The 27,981-nt window shown below is 36.4% G+C and overlaps 1 protein-coding gene across 11 annotated transcripts in view; it reads left to right on the plus strand.

Annotated features, from left to right (window-relative positions):
* Positions 1–27,981, plus strand: part of NEO1 (neogenin 1) — a 240,530-nt gene that overhangs the window by 9,870 nt on the left and 202,679 nt on the right. Inside the window, exon 2 of one of the 11 annotated variants that reach the window (XM_033851954.2) lies at positions 3,145–3,253. The exons of the other annotated variants lie outside the window; for them this stretch is intronic. Coding sequence (XP_033707845.1) covers positions 3,247–3,253 — 7 coding nt within the window. The 5' untranslated portion in view covers positions 3,145–3,246. The remainder of the gene's footprint in view (positions 1–3,144; positions 3,254–27,981) is intronic. 11 annotated transcript variants of the gene reach the window in all.

Genomic DNA, 27,981 nt, shown 5'->3' on the forward strand with positions numbered 1-27,981 from the left:
CTGTTTTCCAGTGTGTTTTAGGACATCTTCCCATGTGAGTACATACAAATTTATCACAGTTGTTTTGATAGCCACATGGTATTTTATAGATGTATCATAATTTATTTAACCAATTTCTTTTGATGCTCCCCAATTTTTATTGCAGACATATGCAGTGAACCCACTTTTACAAAATATCTTTGTGCACATGTTCAAATATAGTATAGAATAAGTTTGTAAATGTGGAATTGTAGGGTAAAAGAGCATGTGTGTTAAATTTTTTGCTAGTTATTTCCAGGTGGTTCTCCAAAAAGCTGATTTTTCTCTATCAACAGCAAATGAGAGAGTGCTGTTTCCCCACACCCTTGCCAACATACTAGTTATTTTCAGACCTCAGTCTCTGCCAATCTGATAGATGAAAATGTATATCTCTTTAAATTTTAAAATTATTAATGGAATTGAGCATCTTTCAGATTTTTATTAATGGTTTATATTATTTTTGAGAATTGTCTATTTGTCTTTTGTTCATATTCCTTTATCCTGTCTTGAATTAATGGTTCACTTGTAAATTAAACAATATAATTAAGAATAGGAACAATTTAAAACTTACAACTGTCAAAACTCCCATGGCTACTTGTGGTTCGTCACGTAATGAGAAGTGCATAGAGTAGTCGACTCAGTCTGCTTACCCGACTTCTGCTAACCACTGTTCATGTTTGCTTGATATAGATTCATAAACTTTCAAACTGCTCTACTTTGAAGGAAAAAGAGCTCATTGATTTGAGTGAAAAATAGGAATTGAAACAGATGCTACTACCTCTTTTAAGACAGAGCAATTTTAGTTTGGAGTAAGTTCAGTTAATCAAATACTTGCATGCCAGTTTGACTCAAGATACTGAGGTGGTGGTTTAAAGTGGAAAATGGATTAAGGATGTAGCAGGAAAGACAAGTTTAAGGGACAGGATATGATTTCCATTTTTGAATACCCTGAGCCTGAGATGTCAGCAGATCATCTCTGTAAAGGTATTACAGAATTGGGGCTCAGATGAGAGGTCTCTCTAGACCTCTGGCTAGAAATATAGCTTCAGGAATTATCTGATAGAGGTGATAGTTCAAGCCATGAGACTAGATCATTTCACTGAGGAAGGAAGAAGAAAACCTAGGGCAAAGACTTGAATATACACCCATCATTGGGTGTCCAAAGGAAGGAAATATTACTCTGTCTGCAGAACAAGATAAGTACCTAGAATTAGAGCTATGTAAAATGATAAAAGTTCATTTTGCCCCTACATATCTTATTCAGAAACATCTGTGTGAATAAATGGGATAGTGCTAACATAATGTTTGTTCTTTTCCCTTCTACATGCATGGTGTGACCCTGGGTTAGAGTGCTAGGCAGGGAGAGGGGAAGCTTAAAAGGCAATTCTGAACAATTTTTTTTTTAAAGAATTGTAAGATATTTATTTAAAAACATTTATTTATTTATTTGGCTGTGCCGGGTCTTCGTTGCGGCATGCAGGATCCTTTAGTTGTGGCATGTGAACTCTTAGTTGCGGCATGTGGGATATAGTTCCTGGACCAGGGTTGAAACCTGGGCCCCCTGCATAGGGAGCGTGGAGTATTATCCATTGGACCACCAGGAAGTGCCCCCAATTCTTTACTATAAATAACATATATAATAATTTATCACTCTGAACTGAGGTAAACAATGAGTTAATATGTGTCTGTGCTTAGAACAGAGCCTGGTTTATCTTAATCACTAATTAAATGTAAACTGTTGTTTGTTTTTATTATTTCTATAAACTGGATGGAGAGGCTAAAAATACATGAAAATTAGATAAAACTTATATAATTTGGTTTATATTATCTGATGGCTGTGTATAATTAGATTGTTAAATGAGTAAGCTTATGTGGGGAAGGATAAGGGTTTGTTTAATTTGGAGTATTTGGTTAACAAGTTTCGAGGAGGTAGACTTGAGCTGGTTTTGAAGGCGTGAGTAGGCTTTTTAGATGGGCAGGATTTTCTGGCAAGGAGAGTAAAATGAAGAGCAGTATGAGTTGAGGCAGAGTAAAGGCAAAGGCAACAAAAATGTTCTTGATCAGTAAAGCATTTCTAGAAGAGGCTCACTTTTGTTATTCTGAAGTTTATCTTTTGTTATGAAATGGCAGGTGATTATTAGATGATGAAATCATAGGCCAGGTAATCTTTAAAGATTGTGATGCTAGAAGGGAAGCTGGAGGTAGTGCTTGTTCCAATTCTTAATGCCTGAAAGTTAACCTTATCATTACATATTTGCTTCCTAAAACTTCATTTATTTCCTGTTAGGCTTTGTGGGTATCTTTTACAAAACATTGATTTCTCTGGATTTTATTCAGAGCCGCAGAAATAAGCTTCAGGATGATGTGTATTGGGAAGTTACTGAGGAATTAATTTTTGCTACTTTATGAAGAAATCCTTATTTTAAAAAAATTCTGTGGAAGTGTGCACTTCCTTCTTCAGAGTAGGTGTATTTAGGTAGAGATTTTGCAGTTTCAGAATCAGCCTTATTTATCAGTCATTAATGTTCGTGGGTAAGAAATATCAGGTAATATTATGGTACTAACTTGGTATGTAGTTCCACTTTGTTCAAAATTGTTTTAAGATTTGCCTCTGCATACGCATAATAATTTGACCTTGATATAAGGTTCCTTTTTCTTTTAGAACTCACTGGACAGCCCCCCCTGCCCTCCAAATTTAGTGCTATACATAATAGTAATGTCTACTAGGTACCCTCATACCCTCATCTTTTTAAAAAAATCTGTATATTTGTAGAATTTTGTGTGTGCGTGGACTTTGAGATTTAGAAATTTCATCAGGATATGATTAGATGGAAGTTTATTCATTGTTTTTTTTTTCCTCTTTAAAAAATGGTACAGTGAAGTTGCATTTTTGGTTAGGCATTAGGTTTAAATTCAGCCAGTAATGTGAAAACTGCCTATTATCATTTTCTCATTTAAATACCTTAGGAAGACCCTACATTGGAGGCTGATATTTCATCTCAGTAAGTTGGGCTTAGATAACTTTTCTTCTTAGTCTTGGAACAAGTTATTTCTTTTGTTGACTACTAAATAAAGATGAAGACTTGCATTTGTATTGTTCAAAATCATTTTTTTTTTTAACTCTAGAACTGAAGTGTGATGAGATGCACATACTAAGAGAGGCACACTGGAGCTGAGCTCAACTAGGAGAACAACAAGTTCATATCTCATATTGCATGCTTATACTGAATGGCAGGTAGAATGGTTCTATTTAAATTATTTCATATTTTCTCATGTATGATTGAATTCATTTAACTTAAAATGTGTGTATGATATGATTTCTCTCATTAGTGAGTTTTGTTGTTGTTCTGAACACACGAATCTATTTTAGGGTAGGAAAATTTCTTCTATTACTTTACTACGTATACTCTGTATTCTCTTTCTGGAATTCCACATAAGTATATTTTCTCTGTCTCTTTTCTCTATGACACTTTATTTCCCCCTTTTTTGGTGTGTCAATTTTTGCTTTATATGTTTTGAGGCTATATTATTAGATGCGTATGGATTTAGAATTGCTGTCTTTCTGGTGATTAAAGTCTACTTTTTTCTGATTTTGATATAGCTATATCAGCTGTTTTGCTTAGTGTTAAAATAAGAGTTTTCACCCTTTCACTTTCAGCCGTTTTTATAGTCTTATATTTATGTTGTGTATGTAGCATACTCTTAGGTTTTCTTCTTCTTTATTTAGACTGACAATTTTTGCCTTTTTTTCTAGAGCTCTTAGTCTATTTACATATAATGTAATGGCTAATATATTCAGCTTTAAATCTTCCATTTTTATTATTTACTTCTAATTGCTTTGCCTGTTCTGTGGTCCCCTTTCTCTTTTTTCTTGATGCCTTTTGGTTATCTTCAGTTATGCAGTTTTTCCCCCTCTTAGTTACCAGTTATATATTCTTTTACTATTCATTTAGTGGTTCTTAACACATTATTGACTGGGATTTTTGCAGACACTAACGCCTGTGGCCATAATACGTCTCCGGTCAAAAATGTGTTAAATGTATCTTTGACTTATTACTTTTACCATTTATTGGATAATACAAGACCTTTTGAACACCTTAATTCTATTTGTCCTTTTCTTCTAATTTTTGTTATTATTGTTATGTATTTTAGTTCTGTTTATATTTGATAGCCACATGACATTATTATTTTATAAGCCATTATTGATTTAGATTTACCCATGTTGCTTGTATTTGTCAGTTGCTCTTCATTTCTTTCTGCATCTCTGAGCTTCTATTTGGGGTCATTTCCTTCTGCCTGGAGAATATCCTTCAGTATTTAGTTAGGTCTGCTGGAGATGAATTCACTCAGCTTTTGTCTGTCTGAAAACATCTTTATTTCATCTTCAATTTTGATATTTTTGGTGGGGGCTGCTGAATGTAGAATTCTAGGTGACAGTTTTTTTTCTTTCAGCCCTTTGAGAATGTCATTCCATTGTCCACTGAACTCCATTTTTGATGAGAAATCAGCCATAAGTCTTATTTTTACTCTCTTGTGGGGAATGTGCTTCTCTCCCTCTTTCCCCCTTTGGACACTTTTAAGATTTACTCTCTATCTATGATATTCAGAAATCTGACTGTGATGAGCCTCGTTGTGATTTTCTTTGTATTTATCATCCTTGCTGAGTTTCTTGTATCCGTGGAATGATTACTTTCATCATTTTTGGAAAGTTCTTGGCCATTATCTCTTCAAATTTCTTTTCTTCCCCATTGGAGTTTAGGCTTAAGGCTTCTTTGAATCCTCGTCATTCTGATGGGTTCAGAAAAACTATGGTTTTTGTAGTTTATATGTGTTGTTTTGGTTGTTGAGGTAAGAGTGACAGTCTCTTATGACTTTCTGCATTCTAACCAGAGGCAGCACTCCATTTATTGATTTCTTAATTTCATTTATTGTATTTTTCAGATCTAGAATGTCTGTTTTGTTTTCTTTTATAGTTTCTAGGTCTCTGCTGAAATTCTCCATACTGTATCTTTATTCCTTAACCCATCCTGTCATACGTGTTACCATGAAGGTTTGCTTTTATATTTGTTATTTCTCCTGGTTTTGGGGTTGTCTTTTGTTTTTATGTGCTTGTTTATTTGTGATTGAGTGCCAGGGATTGTTTATGAAAAATTATAGACATAATCTGAATGCTACTATCTTCTCTCAGAAAGGATTTACCTTTGCTTCTCTTCTGGAATGTGGTTATATGAAGTCACTAATAATCTCAGGTCACTTTAATCCATTCAGGGATTGAGATGATTTAAAATTGGGCTTCAGACCTTATGAGCTGAAATATTTTGGGTTTACTTTTATTTCTTGTATGTAGCCCTTTGAGGTCCTAATCCACAGTTTAAGAGGTTTATCCTCCTCCTTGGCAGGTCCTCACTCCAATTTTTGTCCCCTCAGGGCTTACGTCTGTCAAGAGCTATGCTCATCTTCTCAGCCTCTTCAGCAGTAGTGGCCTTTAGAATCCACAGATACCTCTAGGTTAAAAAAAAAACAGCTCCAAATACCAGGTTTATTTATTTTGATTTTCTCATTTTCTAGATCTTGGTCCCTTAATTCCTCATGACCTTGATTGCCCTCACACAGATCTTTTGTATTTTGTCTAGTTTCTTTATTTCTCCGTAGTGGAAGAGTTGGTCTGAACTGCCTACTCCGTCATTCCTGGAAGCTGAACTCTTGCAATGCCCCTTTCGTCTTTTCTCTTATTTGTGTTCTGTTAGAAATTTTCACGCTTGTCTGGTTTTTTGTCATGTGCAATCTGCATTTGTTGCCCCTGTTGTATTTCTTTGAAAAATTATTCAGTTGTTTTGTGGCTGAAAGCAGTCTGTCCTGATTTCAGATTCTCTTTTCATGTGCATGGTATTCTCAAGTTTTTTTAGGATTTCTACAGTTGAGATTTCTGTAGTTAGGAATTCTAGTACTTTAAAGTTTTCTCTCAGTAAATTTTCCAGGTGAAAAATTTTGTTTCAGTTGATAGAACAATCACTCCTTTAGCTCCTGGGTCTTTTAAAGTGTCTATTGATGGGTACTTGTAATGATGGGATGGTGTCTGTGTGTGCAGAGTATTGCTAGTTGAGATGGACTCTTAAACTTACGTGGGTTCGTGTTCTGATGTTTCAGGTCTAGATGAAAGGAGAAAATTTTAGACTTGCAGTAATTTTGTGTTGCTAGATCATTGGTTTGTAGGGAGTAGGGGTGCAAGGTATAGTCACACTGCTGTGAAATAGGTTTACTGTTACCGTGTTTGTTTTCAGTGCTGGAATTAAAAAATTCACAATTTAAATGCTGGCAGTTGGCTGTGGAACTAGCAGTAGCAGCCTCTTCTCTTTCTGCCCCTTGTCTCAAAACTTCACTTCACACATGATCTGCAATGTGAATGCTCTGCCAGGTGCTTTGCCAGGCTTTTTTCTTGGAGGCACCCCAGGCCCACATATGGTTGGCACTCTTCTGTGATTTTCAGTGGGCTGCAGATTTTTCCCCTGGGTTTTTCTTTTAATCTATTCCTTTGATTATTTCAGCGGGTATTGGGGGTGGAGTGTTGGGTAGGCATTGATTACATTTATGAGCTCAGTTTTGCCATCTTGAACTGATAATCTACACTGTGTGTGTGTTTTCTCTTTTTTCAGTTGGTTTAGTTTGGTGTCTGACCCAATTAAAAAAGAATAGTTTTATTATTTTCTTTTTACTTTTATGTACATATAGATTATAATGCAATTTCTGAAGGACTCTAATAGGCTAATTAACTCTTGCCTGATACGAACTCGTATGGAATGGGGTATTTTTTATTCCACAGACATTTTTGTGAATGTTGAGTATGTTTTCAGGACTGTGCTAGGTTTTGGGATTACAGACTTCAGCAAGTCTCTCAATCTTATATACCTATTCTTGAGGCAGAGATACATTTCTCTGAGGCTGAAAGACTTTTCTTCGGGAGAATGACAGCAGCAGTGTTCTTAAAATTTTGATTGTTTTTACCCATTGTTAAATATAAATGGGTACAAAGTATTGATAATAGTTCTTAATGTATGTAGAAAATATTCCAGTTAAAATCTTATTTATAATTTTGGCTGTGTTACTCATTTTTTTCCATATATAGTAAATTTCAGTGTATTCTCTGACCAGGTGATCATATCAAATAATAAGGGTTTATGTTACATGCATTATTGCATTTATTCATATGTAACACATACATGGAAAGTAGGATGGCATGACTTCTTTTTAATAAGGAATTCAGAGTTCAGTAAGGTAAGTAGGACATGAAACAGAAAAGTAGAAGTGTTATGTATTCATTATGCAACCTTTTACTTACGGGAAGAAGAATTAGGAATCTGCTTCAGTCTTAAATCTAGAATTTGCCAGTCTGAAAATCATTCTTTGGAAGTGGTTTGAATGATAAGGTATAGTAGAAGGAATTAGGAAAGCAGGTAGCTGAGGCCACAGGGTGGATTGGAAAAGAAAATGGCTAGCTTCATTATGCTGTTTCAGGAAGGACAACGTTATTTCTATCATAGACATAAAATACACTATAAGGAATGTTGGCTGTCTTCACTTTATATCCAACAAGAATAGTACAATTTAGGAAAAGCTGTTTAAATTGAATCTTCCTGACTAATGTTTTGTTGTGATATAAGTTGATTTTCCTCATATGTTCATCTTAGGTTAAATACATTATTTATGTAATGTTATAAACTTGATATGCCAAAGTACACTTGCTGCCAGGTTTTCAGTTTTTAATGCAGTGGCTTTCACACTTGTTCAATTGTTAGAACATCTGGAAGCAGTGGTGTGCTTTGTGAGATAATTGTGAAGTATTAATACCTTTAATTACATTAAACAAATGAAGTATAATTCTGCAAGCTGTAAATATGACATGAATGCGGTTCAACTCAGTTTCAATTGAAGAAATATTTAATCAATATTTGTTGTGTACCATAACACAAGATAATTTCGTGATGAAAATGAATTATGGAAGAGGTAACAGAAAACAGAAGTAAGGTTCCCCTCCCCCCCACCTCCTCCCCCAAATCAATGGTTTATAGTATCTTTTAAGATTAGTTGAGGTCTTCATAGGGGCTGGTTGCTTTAGCCAATGGCAGCATGCCTAAGTGATTCTTGAAGTATAGTCAGTATTTTTCAGAGCATCATTATACATATACTGAGGTAAATCTGTGCTCCAGAGGCCTGGTAATCTGCATTTTAAGAAGCATCTGCGAGATTTCTTACTCACAGAGCTTGAGAAGTATTTGCTAAATGTTGCCTGAAAAAAAACCCAGACTATTGCTTCTGAATTTAAAAGAAATAGTGTTTTAGAATGAACTTCCTCTCCAAGGGAATATAATTCATATGATAGGGTAGTTGCTATTTCACTTATATTTAGGAAATGTCTTTTTATAACTATGAACATTTGGAATATTGAAAAGAATTGCCATTTCGCTGAAAGTCTTTTGTTTTTTTCCATGGGAATAATCATATCTAATGATTTTTCGAATGTGAAATTTATTAGAATTTGGACTGTATTAATGTAATATCTGGAAGATTCAAAGTTATAATACATTTTAAAAAGTTTTAGTTTTGCTTTGTTAACTGCTTCAACTTTTGGAAGCAGGAACATAAATGAAAAGTTAAACTGAAAGTCTTATATATATAAACTTTAAAAAATTCTTTCTCCAAAATTGTGAATTTGAGACTCATTCATTCAGTAAACCCTTATTGAGTATATGCTCTATGCCAGGCTCTGTGCTGGGGTGTTGAGGATGATTCAAACTTAAACCCTGTTTTTGATAAAGTTCATTTTAGTGGGAATGAGATAGGGAAGGAATATATATATATGTATATATATAAATAAACAAGTGATTTGTGCATTGCCTAACTTTAAAGAATTTGAAATTCCAGTAAAAGGTATTTAAATAACCATTATATTACATGCAAGAAAAAAAACCACAGTGTGTATACATGTGTGGTGGTAGTGCTAGTGTTGCCTTATAGGCTGTTTGTTAGTCTGGGCAGTCTGCAATGATTTCTTGGATTAGAATGATGGAGGTGCAGAAAAGTTTATGGAATGCGAAGACATTTAGGTGATAAAATAGAATTTGGTGATGGATTGGATTTTGCAGTGAGAAACGTGTCCAAGATGATTGCTAAGTTTCTTTAGGATTTGTATAGCAGGATGGTTGATGTTATTTTTGAGGGGAAAGAAATAAGTTTATGGGGGACAAGAAGAGCATGAGCTTAATTTTGGATATAGTGAATTTTGATATGCCTTATCCAGGGGGCAGTTTGTTACAGCCTGGAGTGTAGTGAAAGATGTGGACTGTAGGTTTGTGAGTCATCTGCTTAGAGTGTATGGTTGAGTAGAGAGGATGGGCTGTTACAGGACAGAGAAGTGAGTGGAGAAATAGGAGGAAAACCAGGAGAGGGTTGTATCATAGAAGTCAAGAAGGGAGTATCAGACTTGCTGGTAGATTAAGTATGGTGAGAAGTGAAAAATGTGTTTTGCATTTAGCTACCCATGAGTCACCCATGACCTTACTAAGAGCTTTAATTGGAATTTGGAAGCAGCTTGAGGGACAAGTGGGAAGGGAGGAAATGAAGACTGTGAGAAGTTCCAGAAATTTAGCTGTGAATGAGGATGACTGAATGCAGTGGTTGAGTCTAATAAGAATGGTGTGTGTGTGTGTGTGTGTGGGTGTGTGGGTGTGTGTGTGTGTGTGTGTGGGTGTGTGTGTGTGTGTGTTTATTGGGCAAGACTCTTGAGCATGTTTAAAAGGCAGTGGAAGACTATGTGAGAGGGGTAGTTTGAATATACAAGGAAAACAAAATAATAATATAAGTTTCCTGAGAAGGTTGGGAGCATATGGGGTTGGTTCTGAGCACAAGTAGAAGGATTTCCAGTAGATCAGAGAGGAGAGATAAGGCTACTCTTTAACTGGAGGGAAGGAGCGTAGAATAGGTGAATATTCTTTTTTTTTTTTTTTTTTTTTTTGCGGTACGCGGGCCTCTCACTGCTGTGGCCTCTCCCGCTGCGGAGCACAGGCTCCGGCCGCTCCGCGGCATGTGGGATCCTATCCCGGACCGCGGCACGAACCTGCGTCCCCTGCATCGGCAGGCGGACTCTCAACCACTGCGCCACCAGGGAAGCCCAAGGTGAATATTCTTAATAAGGAAATGAGGTCTTCTGCTGTGCATGTAGAAGTTTGAAAAGCAAGAAACAGTTTTCAGGAGAGTTGGTGAGCAAGTAGACCAGAGTTAGGATTGTCAGTACTTTAAAAAGTACTAATATGAGAATATACTGTACTAGATTTACCATGAATTTAAATTCTGTGGGGATAACACTGTTTTCTATGCCTTTTCTCCCCTCATATGCTAGGGGCTCATGAGGTGAGCACCTTGGAGATGGTAGGTTCTCAGTAAATATTTACCCTAAACTACTGTCTTTAAGTGAAAAATGCATAAACAGCAACTACTCTTGACTGACTTAAATTTTGTAGATTAATGATAGAATTAATAAGTGAAGGAAGCCTCTTCCTGTAATGGTGTTTAATTCACCATTTCAACAAATCTCTCCCTGCAGCCTACTAAACTCTTCTCTTTAATTAAGTAGCTGATTTACACAGCAGATTTTGCTCATTTGAGGACTCAATCCATCTAAACAGATAAAGGTAACAGCTCAGGCATAGTTAAGATACATTGTAAATGTGATCAGAATTTCACCTCAGGGCAATTCACTTTTGAGACATCCATCTCTAAAAACCTGTTGTGTCTAAAAGTGGGGACTTTTATAACCAATTCTCCCTTATTCAGAGGCTAATTATGTAGTTTATTTGTCTCAAGATTAGGCACAGTCTCCTTGTTTCTCCCCTTCTAACCTATCCCTCGGTTTGGGCATTTTGTTACTCTAAGCTCATGGGTAAGGTAAGGAGAAGAAAAGCATAGAAAGTAGATAAATTAATGACTAAAATGAAGGTCTCTTGCTTGTTAGTTTTTCTTTTGTCTTATTTCTGTGGTCCATTGGAAGCTGTCAGAAGTGACTTCAGTATTCAGTGTAATAAAATGGGTTTTCAGTGTGTGAGGGAAACCCTCATCTTGTTTAGATGATAGAGATAATAACAGTTCCAGGCAGATAGAATTATTTCCCTATGTTTCCATATAGGCATATGGCTCTTTATAGGTGGGGAGTAACCCTTTTCTCTGTGTCTGTCTTCACACCCCTCCCCAGTAGCTGTCCCCTTTCTGTCAGTCTTATCCATAGCCGTAGGCATCCCCAGCCTACTCCCCCTCCTCACTGCTTACATGGATTGCTTTGCAAACATGAAATGCTGTCATCTGGTGACCTGGGCAGAGTGTGACCAAGGTCAGGCAGGGTGCAGAGACCAGATGGAGGAATTCAAATTATGATCACTAGACCACGCCCCCCTAGGTAGTGGCCTAAACTTTTATCTCAGTATCCTCAGTGGCCTAAGCTTTTATCTCTGTATCCTCAGGGCTTCAGTATCTGGCACATATTATGTCTCCAGAAATATTTTATTTTTGAATGAAAAACTATTTCAAAATCAGAGTATAGGAGGAATTATTTAATTTATCTTTCTGCTTTTGTAGATGAAAAATGTGAGGCTTAGATGCAGTAGTAGCTATTTATGTTCCTCTGACGTAGCTAATTATATTGTAGACCATACAGAGAGGTAAGTGAATATAATATGCAATTGCACCCTTCCAGGAATCCCAAGTTAAATAGAAAGTCAGCCATTTATCTAGCAGTTTGTGTGTGTGTGTGTGTGTGTGTGTGTGTGTCTGTCTGTCTGTCTGTGTCTGTGTGTTGGGCGGGTTGGTGGTGGTGTTTTTTGTTTGTTTGATTTTGTTTCTGGTGCCTATATTTTCTGGATACTGTGATATGGCAGGTACAGAGTTGCAGAAGACATAGACAGCTTTTGCCCTTAAGGAACTTTTCTGATGTAACATGAGACAATGTAAGAATCAATATGTCTCAAAGTGGTATATGATTAAATGCCAAGTAAGTGGTACACCTTTATATGGGCCAACGTTATAAAATGAAAAAAATGCTCATGATCCATCATTAGGAAGATATATATTTTCAGTTGTTTTTCTAGAAGTGGGAACAGATTTGAGTTGGGAGAACTCTACATCTGGAAGTACATGTTGGTGCTTATTGTCTACTTGATGGAGACGATGGAAGGGTGTTGCTCAGTGTAAACTGTCCACGTGGAGACCAGGCTGGTTGATGGCTTCTTCTGTGTCATATGATGCCTTGAGAACTCATGACTTTTTTTCCACTGGAAGGGGACCTTCAGGATCATCTGTGTCACCCTTTCCTTTCTCTCTGGTCCACTTGATTAGATCCACCATTACTTGAGCTGTGACTGGCACTATGACACTTTCTCATGTAGCTTATTTTCTCTCTGAATTTCCTTTATTACTAGATAAAGGAAATTCATGACCTCCTCTTCCCAAGTCATTGCTGTTTATTTCCTACGATTTAGAAGGATCATGTTTTGGTTTATAAGGTGACTATGTTTTCTTAGGTCCTAGTTCCCTCTTCCCCTGAAGAGGAGGTGAGGCACTATCTGGGAAAGACCTGAGTTATCAGAAAAAGTTCCAAAACATCTATGATTAAGAGGAAAATTCTGTAGGATAGGTGGTATCTTATAATAACATAGCAATTTTTGAGCCACATTTTCAGGCTGTCATAACTACATTTTAATTGGCTACGTTTTTTTAAACACAAATTAAACTAGTTATGTTCTCCACCCTCCTCAATTTTGGCAGTATAAAGGCCTGTTTCACAGAGAAGAACACGTAAACAAGTAAGTACAAGGAAGCTTGTGTGAATGAAATTCTGCTCTATAGCTCAGTGACTTTCTCTGATTTAAGATGTAGCTCTTGGCAACTTCAAATAGTTTGTGTTCTCTGAGGGAGAAGTCCAGTCTATTTAACTGTTTACTAAAAACTAATTATGATTCTCCAATGGGAAATAAGATTCTCAGACTCATTCATTCAACAAGCATTTATTGAGTAGCTAACATGTGTGAGGCACTGTGCTAGGTATTGAGAGATGGGAGAAATAAGAGTTAAATGGCATATCATACATAAAAATAATCAAAATGCTGTGTAGCAAGTGATGATGCTGTAAAAGGAGTGCAGAGTGCTTTACGAGTTCTAAAAACGGAGAAGTTACTTCCAGACAGAGGAACTCAGGGTAAACTTTATAGGAATGGTAGAATTTGAGCTGGATGGTGAAGGGCTGAGTACATGGTCTCTTCATCGGAACACAGGCTGTTGGCCCTGGCTGAGTAGAGTATGTGGAGATGGGAAGGGGGGCAGGAAATATAATGAGCAAACACCTATGAGTAAGAAAGCGTTTGTGATATGGGCACAGAAAGTGATTTACTTTGAGGTTTGGAGTGTTAATGTGAAGTGGCACAAGATAGGGATGGGTGCTTGATTTGGCAATGGGGTATGCTATGAATTGGAGGAATGGGTTGAGTCTAGGCTGTTTACCAAAAATTGGTGTTTCGTGGAACATTGTTCCTCTAGTCAAGAAGTTATTAGTTTTATTGTGGGAAAAAAAAAGTATTCTCTGCTCAAATAAGTTAGAGAATTCCTTAGGAGAGGGAGAATGATATTGATATCTTAATGATTTCTGTGGTATACTGTTTTCAGTTATGTTGCTGTATTAAAAATAGTGGCTGTTCCAGTGTTCTATAGATTTTGTCAGTTGAAATTTGTTGCAGTTTTTCATGATGATGTCCTTCAAGGATGGTTGAAGAGCAGCAGTGTAGGTGATTGGGCTGGCCTCACTCCCCTCTTCTCATTCCACAGAGGGTTCTGTGTAATTTAGATAATGGCAGTGCTTCCTACCTTGCTGCTCAGTAAGAAGTCCAGTACACAGTAAAAGATTCTTAAAAGGCTTTAGGGACACTCTGGAGTAGGGTGTGGCATGAGCAGTTGTTGGTTATACAGGTATAGGAGATGCCCTATGTTTCGACTGTGTAAAATACAGTTGGCTAGGGGCCTTCCCTGGTGGCGCAGTGGTTGAGAGTCCTCTTGCCAACGCAGGGGACACGGGTTCGTGCCCCGGTCCGGGAAGATCCCACATGCCGAGAAGCGGCTAGGCCCGTGAGCCATGGCCGCTGAGCCTGCGCATCCGGAGCCTGTGCTCTGCAACAGGAGAGGCCACAACAGTGAGGGGCCTGCCTACCGCAAAAAAAAAAAGATGGCTGTATTTTCCTCGTCTTTCTGTAAATCTCACTAGCAGTGCTGGGTGTTCCCAAGGTTTTGGGAACTTTAGGCAAGTTGATTAACCTCTCTGTGCCTCAGTTTTCTCATTGTGGAAAGCTCTATATGCCAGAGACTTTAAAAAAGTGCGTCGCATGTAACAAGTCATTTACTCTGTGGTTATTTAACTAGTAAGTGACAAGCAGGAATTTAATTTAGGCAAGGCTGTTAACCAGCTGGCTATACTACAATACACTAAACAGTGTAGTTTTCCCTCCTGGAATGCTGGCTTTTTAACTTTTTTTTTTTAATTTTACTTTATTTATTTTTTTATACAGCAGGTTCTTATTAGTTATCCATTTTATACATATTAGTGTATATCTGTCAATCCCAGTCTCCCAATTCATCCCACCCCCACCACCACTTTCCCCGCTTGGTGTCCATATGTTTGTTCTCTACATCTGTGTCTCTATTTCTGCCCTGCAGACCGGTTCATCTGTACCATTTTTCTAGGTTCCACATATATGCATTAATATATGATATTTGTTTTTCTCTTTGTGACTTATTTCACTCTGTATGACAGACTCTAGGTCCATCCACCTCACTACAAATAACTCAATTTCGTTTCTTCTTATGGCTGAGTAATATTCCATTGTATATATGTGCCACATCTTCTTTACCCATTCATTTGTTGATGGACACTTAGGTTGATTCCATGTCCTGGCTATTGTAAATAGAGCTGCAATGAAACTGTGGTACATGACTCTTTTTGAATTATGGTTTTCTCAGGGTATATGCCCAGTGGTGGGATTGCTGGGTCATATGGTAGTGCTATTTTTAGTTTTTTAAGGAACCTCCATACTGTTCTCCATAGTGGCTGTATCAATTTACATTCCCACCAACAGTGCAAGAGTGTTCCCTTTTCTCCACACCCTCTCCAGCATTTGTTGTTTGTAGATTTTCTGATGATGCCCATTCTAACTGGTGTGAGGTGATACCTCAATGTAGTTTTGATTCGCATTTCTCTAATAATTAGTGATGTTGAGCAGCTTTTCATGTGCGTCTTGGCCATCTGTATGTCTTCTTTGGAGAAATGTCTATTTAGATCTTCTGCCCATTTTTTTGATTGGGTTGTTTTTTTTTTTAATATTGAGCTGTATGAGCTGTTTATATATTTTGGAGATTAATCCTTTGTCCGTTGATTCATTTGCAAATATTTTCTCCCATTCTGAGGGTTGTCTTTTCATGTTACTTGTAGTTTCCTTTGCTTTGCAAAAACCTTTAAGTTTCATTAGGTCCGATTTGTTTATTTTTGTTTTTATTTTCATTACTCTAGGAGGTGGATCAAAAAAGATCTTGCTGTGATTTGGGTCAAAGAGTGTTCTTCCTTTGTTTTCCCCTAAGAGTTTTATAGTGTTCAGTCTTACATTTAGTTCTCTAATCCATTTTGAGTTTATTTTTGGGTATGGTGTTAGGAAGTGTTCTAATTTCGTTCTCTTACATGTAGTTGTCCAGGTTTCCCAGCACTACTTATTGAAGAGACTGTCTTTTCTCCATTGTATATCCTTGCCTCCTTTGTCATAGATTAGTTGACCATAGGTGCGTGGGTTTATCTCTGGGCTTTCTATCCTGTTCCATTGATGTGTATTTCTGTTTTTGTGCCAGTACCATATTGTCTTGATTACTGTAGCTTTGTAGTATAGTCTGAAGTCAGGGAGTCTGATTCCTCCAGCTCTGTTTTTTTCTCTCAAGACTGCTTTGGCTATTCGGGGTCTTTTGTGTCTCCATACAAATTTTAAGATTTTTTTGTTCTAGTTCTGTAAAAAAAATGCCATTGGTAGTTTGATACGGATTGCGTTGAATCTGTAGATTGCTTTGGGTAGTATAGTCATTTTCACAGTATTGATTCTTCCAATCCAAGAACATGGTATATCTCTCTATATGTTTGTATCATCTTTAATTTCTTTCATCAGTGTTTTATAGTTTTCTGCATACAGGTCTTTTGCCTCCTCTAAGATCAGGAACCATAGAAGGGTGCCCACTCTCACCACTGTTATTCAACATAGTTTTGGAAGTTTTAGCCACAGTAATCAGAGAAGAAAAAGAGATAAAAGGAATCCAAATTGGAAAAGAATTAAGACTGTCAGTGCTTGCAGATGACATGATACTATAGAGAATCCTAAAGATGCCACCAGAAAACTCCTAGAGCTAATCAATGAATTTGGTAAAGTTGCAGGATACAAAATTAATGCACAGAAATCTCTTGCATTCCTATACACTAATGAGGAAAAATCTGAAAGAGAAATTAAGGAAACACTCCCATTTACCATTGCTCTTTAACTCTTTAGTGTGCACTCATTCCCATCCTCTTTATTTAGTCATACCTACTTCTTCTGTTCCAATGCGAAAGGAAAGAAGTTCTTTTTAAATTGTTCAGGAATGTATATGGTGAAGAGAATGCCCATTATTGGAGTCTTACTGTTCCTAGTTATTTACTACCCCAAATCCTTTGCTCCAAAGAGCAGAGGTTTTGCTGTGAAGTTTGGCATGTATTATATGCTGTTATGCCATACAGTAGGCCCCAAATTGTGACCCTAGGAATACAAATTGTGTATTAAAAATATTCTGGTGTTAAAACAAGGTAATTTCTAGGAAGCATTTTCCCTGAAACTAGAGTTAGTAAAGAATGCCAATAATTTTTCTTGTTAGTGGGTGAAATTACCCAATCTTACTCTTGATCTTTTTTCTTTAATTTTAATTTTTTACTGAAGTATAATTGAAATGTAGATATAGTTGAAATGTAGATGTATATTTTAAATGTACTATTCAAACAGTATGAATATACAGTTTTAATTTTTTTGCATTTTTTAAATTGGTTTGTGAAAATATATTCTGATTTAAATAATTGTCTCTCTTTGCTTTCTGTGTGTTTGTTATGAAATTCATATGTATTTTCAAGTCATATCTTTTTTACTCAGACATATGTCAAACAATAACCTAGTAGTGGAGGTAATCTTTTGTATGATCTTCTGGTATATTTGAATAGTTTCCCTTCGAAAATGGACTGTTAGTGTTGGAGCTACATAGAGTGAATAAATTTCCTGGGAGGAAACGATAATAAAATATTCAGGAAGTTATTAGGAAATGAGAACTTGTGTTCTTGTTCACTTAGATAAGCTGCTGAGACCTTTGTGTATATCAGAACAGTTTGTATTAGAGGAAGGAATGAGAGGTTTGGCAACTTTCTTCTGATAGTGTTAGGGACTGTGGTCTATAGAATGATGGGGTGTATGGTGCAAAGTTGTTTGAGAATTGTTTTTTCTCTATTTGAGTGTTTCTGTCAGGGAAGAAAAGTGAGAGTTTTCTGAAGCTGGGTTATGTAAATAAGAGCCCAGTGGGGAAAACTGTTCCCTACATTCCCCTCCTTGGTTCTACTAACAGTTTTTCTTCCTCATGCTTTGTTCTCATGTCATCATTAGACTGTTGGGCTCTGTCCTTAATTTTAGCCATTTTGTTCTAAAGTAACTAAGAACACTGTAACTCTCTAGGCAGTGTTATTCCTTTTACTGGCTGGAATTGATGTACCAGTTGTATTTAACAAGAGGCTTGTTTTTCCTTAGCATGTGTTCATGGCAGGACGATTCACCCGTAAGTTGATGAGTTCTGCATCCCCTCATTTGCAGGGACACCTTTTAGGGTCTGGGAGAGGCTCTAGCAATGTGTTCAGTACTTATATATTTCTGTACAATCTGCAAAAGTGAGACTTTTTCCCTATTCTTTTTCTTACAGAAGGCCCCCAAATTATATATTCTTCAAACCCAACAAAACTCAGATCAGCCCTGGTTCATGAGGCAGCTTGGGTATTGATTTCTAATCGTGGCTGAAGTAGATTTGAAGGATATCAGGAAGGAAATATTAGTGAGGAAGCTGAGCTATTGCCTGGTATTTGCAGCGGCGAGGGGTCTCTTTCTGAATGTCGGGAGCCATGGCTGCTGCTTCTGCAAACATGAGCCAGGAAGAGGCAGGAGAAGTTGGATTAGGGCTGGAGGAGGAGAGGTGGAGGGGAGGGTTTGCCACAGCCAGGGTGGTGAGCAGGTGAGGATGTTCTCCTTAGATTGAAAAGATGCATTTGCAAGAAGTGTTTCCAATAGCATCTTAAAATAACTGAAGAGTCATTCCAAGGTAGTATATTTCATCTTGAAATTTAATACATTTTTAGAATTTAAGAATCATTTTAATGAAAATTTTTGAAAAGTCAATTTCTTAATTAACTGCTTCACTTGAGATTAGTGTTTATTGATTAGAATATTTTTCTGAAAACACCGAAATGTCACTGGTTTTTTGGGTTGCTATAACTTGGGTTTTGATAGCTTCTTGGTTTGGTAGGTGTTTCTCCTCTTTGTCCTTTCTTCTCTTTATTCATGTCTTTCTTCACAATTTCTTTTCGTCTCTTGCTTTCCTTACTTTTGGATTCAAAGCTCTTTCTTACACTTCTGAGGGTTTTGAATGACTGGACTGTGGATAACCACATTTTAAAATTGTATTTTAGTGTTCTGCTTTCTTTAAAGATAATTGTGTGCCCTGCATGGCCTGGAGACAGATTTACAGTTAAATAGATGTGTAATGTTCTAAGGAGCAATCACATCTAGCCTGTGGTTAACTGGCTTAGGTTCAAATATGCTTAAAATTATTTCACTTTTGCTAAAATTCCTTCTAATTGGACTAACTTCTCAGGACTGATAAGAGCATTTCTAGAAAGTTGCATGGATCTGCCACCTGGTGGTGAAGTATTACAGCAAGCACTAAATATTTGATGAGAGTTTAGATTTAGAGTCTACTTAGCCTCTTTAGATATGACATTTTCTTCCCGTAAGTTTTCTTTGAGTGAGAAAAAGTTACTTAAACATGACAGAACAGGGAAATTTTGACTAATGTATTACTGTTGACTACCTTGTATAGGACTCTTCCTGGCTTATGAAATTTGTTTATTACTGAGTTGAAATAGTTACTCTAGTCACTATGAGAATGTACTCCTCTTGAATTCGAAAGAGATGAACTTTTTGAGAAGAAAAGTTTGTCGTTAATTATTCTAAAACTTTTAATATGAATAATCATTGACTCAGAAAAAAAAAGATATCAGGACAAAGACAGTTTTTTGGAGAGAGAAATAAAGCATTCTGTTTATTCACTTTGAAAAACAGCCAAAGGCGTTTTAAAGTTTTTTTTAAGCAAATACATTAACAGTATTTAATGGCCCTAAATTAGCTTATTAATACAAATAAATATTTATTATATACTGGGCACTGTATTAGGTATAGAAGAGAAAGGCGTGAAAAACAACCCAAATGTCTTCTGTCCTTGTGGAGTTTATAAACTAGCAAGGGAGGCATACATACAGCATACTTATAATTTAATTTCACTAAATATGACCTGATTGTTTTCCAGAATGTTTGTATTCATTTATACTCCCACCAGCAGTACATATGAATTACCATCCTCGCCAATATTTGATAGGACTTAATCTTTCTAACCTGCCATTTTGACACAGGTATAGTGTTATTTCAGTGTTGGTTGAATTTGCATTTTTCTGATTACTAATGGGTCTTGCGATGATTGCAGCCATTTAGCTGTCTGCTTCCTTAACTTTCCTATTTACATCCTGTATGAATTTTTATGTCAGATTTCTGGTCTGTCTTGTTGATTTGCAGTTCTTTTTATATTCCTGATAACTAATGAGTCTTGTAGTGATTGCAACCATTCAGCTCTCTGCTTCTGTAACTTTTTAATTTACATTTTATATTCATTTTTGTGTCAGGTTTCTAGTTTTTCTTTAATTTGCAGTTCTTTGTACATTCCTGATATCATTTTTGTTGATTCTAGACGGTGCAAATCATTTTTCTCTGTCATCTGTTTACTTTGCCTGTGGTGTCCTTTGAACAGAAATAATTAATTTTCATGTGGTTAAATCCATTGTTTTTTAAAAATTTCACTTTACTCTTTGGGCATTTTTGTGTTAGTGACCCTTTGTCTCCTACATTCTCTTCCTCCTTAATAGTTTCAGATTTCACATTTAGATAACAAATATCTATCGAGTACCTGCTATATTCTAGGCATTGGGTACAGAATTGTCAACTAGATATAATGAGTACTTAGCTGAACCATAGAGCTTTTCATAAGCTCTGTGAAAGCTGCTCTTTCATAGAGCATCAGAGCAACCGGATGGATAGTGGTATTATTTACTGATGTAGGGAACATAGGTGATGAGAAAGTTTGGGGCAAGAGTGGGGGTTGGGTGAAGGTAATTAATTCTGTTAAAAATTTAAATTAATATATTATAAAATTAACTTTGCATGCATGTACAGTTCTGTGAGTTTTATCAGTGTATGGTGGATTCCTTTAACCATTCACTTGGTGAAGGGTGACTGGATTGTCTTCAGTATGTGGGGATTATGAATAAAACTGTTACTAACATTTATGTACAGGTTTTGTGTCAACATTTTTTCATTTCTCTAGGGTAAATATCCCTGAGTGAGATTGCTGGGCCACGTAGAAGGTGTTTAACTTTATAAGAAACTGCCAACCTGTTATCCAGAGTGGCTGTACTTCTTTATATTCCCTCCAACAGTATATGAGAGTTCTAATTGCTTGGTATCCTTACGAGTACTTGCTATTGTCAGTTTTTGTTTGTTTTGTTTTGTTTATTTGTCATTCTAATAGGTGTGTAGGGGTATCTTGTATTTTAAGTTTGCATTTCTTGGGCTTCCCTGGTGGCGCAGTGGTTAGGAGTCCGCCTGCCAATGCAGGGGACATGGGTTCAAGCCCTGTCCAGGAGGATCCTGCATGCCGCAGAGCAGCTAGGCCCGTGCACCACAGCTACTGAGCCTGAGAAGCCCGTGCACCGCAACAAGGAGTAGCCCCCGCTCGCCGCAACTAGAGAAAGCCGGTGCGCAGCAACGAAGACCGGACGCAGCCAAATGCAAATAAAATTGATTCTTTAAAAAAAAAAAAAAAAAGTGCATTTCTCTAGTGACTAATGTTGTTGAGCGTCATTTCCTGTGCTTACTTGCCATCGTTGGTGAAATATCCATTTAAATCTTTTGCCCGTTAAAAAAATTAGGCTGTTTTCTGATGGTTGAGTTTTCAGTTTTTAGTTCTTATATAGCCTGTTTACAATTTTCTTTGTTAATGGTTTGCAAATATTTACTCCCAGTCTTTTATCTTTTCATACCCTCAGTTCTTTCACAGAGCAAAAGATTTAAACTTTGATGAGGTTTGAATTATCATTTTATTTTCCTTTATGAATTATGTTTGTAGTGTTATGTATAAGAACACTTTGTCTAATTCAGGTTTACAAAATTTTTTCTTCTCTGATTTCTTTTAGAATTTTATAGCTTACATTTGATATTTAGATTTATGATTCATTTTGAGTTTTTTTTTTTTTTTTTTTTTTGTGGTACGCGGGCCTCTCACTGTTGTGGCCTGTCCCGTTGCGGAGCACAGGCTCCGGACGCGCAGGCTCAGCGGCCATGGCTCATGGGCCTAGCCGCTCCGCGGCATGTGGGATCTTCCTGGACCAGGGCATGAACCCGTGTCCCCTGCATCGGCAGGCAGACTCTCAACCACTGCGCCACCAGGGAAGCCCTTGAGTTATTTTTTATGTAAAGTTTCTCTGTCCTCTTTTCTTTTTGTGGCATATGGATGTTCTGTTTTTCCAGCCCTATTTGTTGAAAAGACTGTCGTTTCTCCATTGAATTGTATTTGCATCTATGTCAGAAATCAGTTACCATAATTGTGTGAGTCCATCTCTGGATTCTCTCTTTGGTTCCAGTGATCTATATGTCTGTCCTTCTGCTAATACCTCATTATTATTGTAGCTTTGTAGTGAGTGTTAAAATAGGGTAGTTTGAATTCTCCAACTTTGTCCCTAATTTTTGAAATTCTTTATTCTACTTTGTTTGCCTTTGCACATACATTTTAGTCATCTTGTCTTTATCTACAAAAATTCTGGTTGGGATTATGATTGGAATTGTATTAAATCCATAGAACAATTTGGGAAGAATTGACTTTTTAACTGTGTGAGTCTTTCAGTCCATGAACAAAATGTCTTTTCATTTATTAAGGTCACCTTTGATTTCTTTCATCCATATTTTATAGTTCTCAGATACTTAAGTATTTCATGTTTTTAGAGCTGTTGTGAATGGTTTTGTTTTCTAATTTTGATTTCTGATTGCTGATTGCCAGTATATAGAAATATGATTGATTTTTTGTATGTTAACCTTGTGTCCTTTGACCTTGCTTAACTCACTTAATAGTTCTAGAAGCTTTTTTGTAGATCCCTTGTGATTTTCAAATACGGTCTACAACTAGTGACACCCTTATTTCTTTATTTCTGATGTGTATGCCTTTTATTAATTTTTCTTGCCATATTATACCGGCTAGGATTTCCAGTAAAGTGCGATATAGTAATGGTAAGTGTCGACATCTTTGACTTGTTCCTGATCTTAGGAGGAGAGCAGTTCAGTCTTTCACCATTAAATATGATGTTAGCTTTAGAGTTTTTGTGGATGCCATTTATCAAGTTAAGAAGTTTCTATTCCTAGTTTGCTGACAGTTTTTATCATGAATAGAAGTTGAATTTTGTCAAGGACTTTTCTGCATCTTTTGGTAAGATCATGCAGTTTTCCTTTTTCGTCTGTTACTCTGGTAGATTACATTGATTAATTTCTGATTATAAAAGTAATCTTACATTCCTGGGATAAACTCCTACTTGGTCATGACTTAGTATTCTTTTAATATATTGATGGATTTTATTTGCTAATATTTTCTTAAATTATTTCATCTATATTAAAGAGGAATTTTGATCTGTAGTTTTCTTGTTCTGTCTTTGTCTGGTTTTAATATCAGGGTAGTGCTGGCCTCATAAAATTAGTTATGCCGTGTTCCTTTTCTGTTTTTAGAAGAGATTGTGTAGAATGTTATTTCTTCTTTAAATATTTGGTAAAATTCAATTCTGAAACTAAATGTAAAATATAAAAACTTTCATAATCAGCATAGCAGTGTATTTATTGGAGAAAGCTAAGAAAATATTATTAGAAACTATAGAAATTGATTAAGAGAACCCAAATCACTTATCTCACAATTCAGATGATTATGGTTAACATTTTGGAATTTTTTTTCTAGTTTTCTTCTTTTGCATATATGCTTGTATATGTTTTAAATGCATATAAGTGCGTGTGTGTATTTAAAACAAAGTTTGGGATAATATTACAAATGTCATTTTCTACCTGGACCCAGTATGGCTTCCTAATTTCATTGTATGCCATAATTTTACATAAACAGTATTCTAATGTTGAACATTTAAGTGTGATAAATGCCTTTTTTATAATTTTTTTTCCTGACAGTTTACTTAAGATTTATTTCTGGAACTAGAGTTTGACACATTGACTCTTCATAAACATTGCCAAATTGCTTTCTAGAAAGAATGTATAATTTTTTTCTCCCTAATGGATACTTGAAAAATGTTTGTGTGTATATATAAATACATGTTAATATATGAATATGTATATACATAGTTTAAGAAATTTTAAGGACTGGAGTGTACCATTCTTAAAAGTTTAGTTTTTCAAATGACCGTGAGTGTATTTTATAAGTGTGCACACGGAGATAGTTTTGATATAGAAATTAAAACTTTTAAATTCCGACTGTGAAAAAATATCAGGAAGAAATTAATTCTGATCATGCTAACGGTGTGACCTGTGATTCACAATTTCCATAATATTATTCTCTACTGATTTTATTGAGTAATTTACACGATATACCTTTAATGAAATTGTTCTCGAAAATATGTGCTTTAAATTTTTCGTAGGAAATACTTATGTCATTTGTGTCAGATAGACATCTTGATCTACAAGGTTAGTGAAACAGATTCCTTTGGTGTAAAAGTAGAGAAGACTCCCAAAATAGTAGTCAGTAATCTGATTTTAGGTGTATTTTAGCAAGGTTACATATATGTAGTTAACATAAGTCATGGTTTGCTTAGGGCAGTTTTTACCTGTTGTTGCTGGTATAATTATTTTTAGTGTTCCCTCTCTCAAGAAATGTCCTGGTTTGGATAATAAATTATATAATCACCTTGTATTTATAATAAATTGGGCCTTTTCAGAATATAAACTTGTCAAAAGCTTTGCACCAAGTTTAACCGGCTAAGGAACTTTCAGATTGGTGTTTAGGAAATTATGTGTGCTCAAGAAAAATGGCGTTTTTTGACATCTGGCACTCCCTTGTGAAACATGGTTTTCCAGTGACAGTTTTGAAAAAATCTGATTTTGTATTTGTGTACCAACATTTTAAAATTCACTTTCTCAATGTATGTTCAGTTTCATTCAGTTCCCTTTAACAAAGTAACAGGACAACAATTATTGCTTCCTCCCACTGTAGACTATGTTTTCAGATCTTTGAGGTAGTGCAAAAAGCAGAAATTTTATTTCCATGTCTTGGTATGTATAGATAAAAGTCTAGACTCAAAAAATAAAGTTAAGCCTTGCTTAATTTGTGACGGGTGTTTTGCCAAGATTCACAAAATGAAAAAGGAATCCAGATACAAAGAACACTCTCATTACAGGACAGCTAGAAAACAGATACAACCTGCAAAACACAAAACTATGGGATGTTTAACAAATTTATTTTATGTGTACTGTGTTCTAGGTACTATTCTAGGTTCTGGGGATGAGCACTGAATAAGATAAACATAGTTCGTGTCCTTACGGAGCATATAGTCTAGTGGGGAAGACAGAACGTACACTCTATTAAAATTAGGCATTAAGTACCCTAAGTTTAAAGTAAGTACTAAAACTGCAATATCCTGGTGTGATGTGATAGGAATCCACACTTTACTGTATAATTTACACAAACCACACGGAATAGATGTGTGCAAGTCTTGCTTAGAATTTAATCAACCTAGGTGCATTTTTTCAGTTCTTGCTTACACATTTTATGTGCGTTCTTATGTAGGTTTACATTTAATCAAAATCTCAGTATTATAGTAACAACTTTTTTTTCCACATCTTTATTGGAGTATAAATGCTTTACAATGTCACGTTAATTTCTTCTATACAACAAAATGAATCAACTATATGTATACATATATCCCCATTTCCCCTCCCACCCTCCCTATCCCGTCCCTCTAGGGTCGTCTCAAAGTACAGAGCTGATCTCCATGTGCTATGCAGCAGCTTCCCACTAGCCATCCATTTTACATTTAGTAGTGTATATATGTCAGTGCTACTCTCTCACTTCATCCCAGATTCTCCTTCCCCACTGTGCCCTCAAGTCCATTCTCTGTGTCTGTGTCTTTATTCGTGCCCTGCCACTTCAGTACCGCTTTTTAAAATTCCATATATATGCATTAGCATACGGTATTTGTTTTTCTCTTTCTGACTTACTGCACTCTGTATGACAGATTTGAGGTCCATCCACCTCACTACAAATAATTCAATTTCATTCATTTCTATAGCTGAGTAATATTCCATTGTATATATGTGCCACATCTTTATCCATTCATCTGTTGATGGACATTTAGGTTGCTTCCATGTCCTGGCTATCGTAAATAGTGCTGCAGTGAACATTGTGGTACATGTATCTTTTTTTTTTTGAATTTTACTTTATTTATTTTTTATACAGCAGGTTCTTATTAGTTATCTGTTTTATACATATTAGTGTATATCTGTCAATCCCAATCTCCCAATTCATCCCACCACCCCCCGCCCCGCCACTTTCCCCCTTTGGTGTCCATACGTTTCTCTATATCTTTGTCTCTATTTCTGCCCTGCAAACTGGTTCATCTGTACCATGTTTCTAGGTTCCACATATATGCATTAAAACACGATATTTGTTTTTCTCTTTCAGACGTACTTCACTCTGTATAACAGTCTCTAGATCCATCCACATCTCTACAAATGACCCAATTTCGTTCCTTTTTATGGATGAGTAATATTCCATTGTATATATGTACCACTGCTTCTTTTTCCATTCGTCCGTCGATGGGCATTTAGGTTGCTTTCATGACCTGGCTATGTAAATAGTGCTGCAATGAACATTGGGGTGCATGTGTCTTTTTGAATTATGGTTTTCTCAGGGTATATGCCCAGTAGTGGGATTGCTGGGTCATATGGTAATTCTATTTTTAGTTTTTTAAGGAACCTCCATAGTGGCTGTGTCAATTTACATTCCCACCAACAGTGCAGGAGGGTTCCCTTTTCTCCACGCCCTCTCCAGCATTTATTGTTTGTAGATTTTTTGATGATGGCCATTCTGACCAGTGTGAGGTGATGTCTTATTGTGGTTTTGATTTGCATTTCTTTAATGATTAGTGATGTTGAGCATCTTTTCATGTATTTTTTGACCATCTGTGGGTCTTCTTTGGAGAAATGTCTATTTAGGTCTTCTGCCCATTTTTGGATTGGGTTGTTTGTTTTTTGATATTGAGCTGCATGAGCTGCTTTTATATTTTGGAGATTAATTCTTTGTCAATTGCTTCATTTGCAAATATTTTCTCCCATGCTGAGGTTTGTCTTCTGTCTTGTTTACGGTTTCCTTTGCTGTGCAAAAGCTTTGAAGTTTCATTGGGTCCCATTTGTTTATTTTTGTTTTTATTTCTATTACTCTACGAGGTGGGTCATTTATGTGATTTATGTCAAAGAGTGTTTTGCCTATGTTTTCCTCTAAGAGTTTTATAGGTCTGGCCTTACATTTAGGTCTTTAATCCATTTTGAATTTATTTTTGTGTATGGTGTTAAGGAGTGTTCTAATTTCATTCTTTTACACGTAACTGTCCATTTTTCCTAGTACCACTTATTGAAGAGGCTGTTTTTTCTCCATTGTATATTCTTTCTTCCTTTGTCAAAGATAAGGTGACGATATGTGTGTGGGTTTATCTCTGGGCTTTCTATCCTGTTCCATTGATCCATATTTCTGTTTTTGTGCCAGTACTGTACTATCTTTTTTTTTTTTTTTCAGTACGTGGGCCTCTCATTGTTATGGTCTCTCCCGCTGTGGAGCACAGGCTCTGGACGCGCAGGCTCAGCGGCCATGGCTTAAGGGCCCAGCCGCTCCGCGGCATGTGGGATCCTCCTGGACTGGGGCACAAACCCGCATCCCCTGCATAGGCAGGTGGACTCTCAACCACTGCGCCACCAGGGAAGTCCCATACTGTCTTGATTACTGTAGCTTTGTAGTACAGTCTGAAGTCAGGGAGCCTGATTCCTCCAGCTCCATTTTTCTTTCTTAAGATTGCTTTGGCTATTTGTGGTCTTTTGTGTTTCCCGACAAATTGTAAAGTTTCTTGTTCAGATCTCCAGTCCAGTATGAAATTTTCATAGGTCTCCTCTCATAACTGAAACCTAGCTCCCCATGGACAATCCTTGTCATTTCTCTATATCCTGATGTCCAAAGAACAGCAAGTGTCGTAACTTTCTACTGATACTTCCAAAGCATTAATCCAGAGTTGTGTAAAAACCCCTCAACTATCATGAGGGCAGAAAATTTGCATATAATTTCCGAAAGAGAGGAGTATAGAAAAAGAAAAGAGGACTGATTTTTGTGAAATACTTTGATCTAGAGAATCACAGAAGGTGGCAGGGAAGTAGAGATGAAAGACAGAATTTTGAAAGTGCACTGTCACAGAGGAGAGAGCCCCAAAGGCGGGGGGGG

The sequence above is a fragment of the Tursiops truncatus genome, chromosome 2, assembly GCF_011762595.2.
Source record: "Tursiops truncatus isolate mTurTru1 chromosome 2, mTurTru1.mat.Y, whole genome shotgun sequence".
In the NCBI taxonomy this organism is placed as follows: Eukaryota; Metazoa; Chordata; class Mammalia; order Artiodactyla; family Delphinidae; genus Tursiops; species Tursiops truncatus.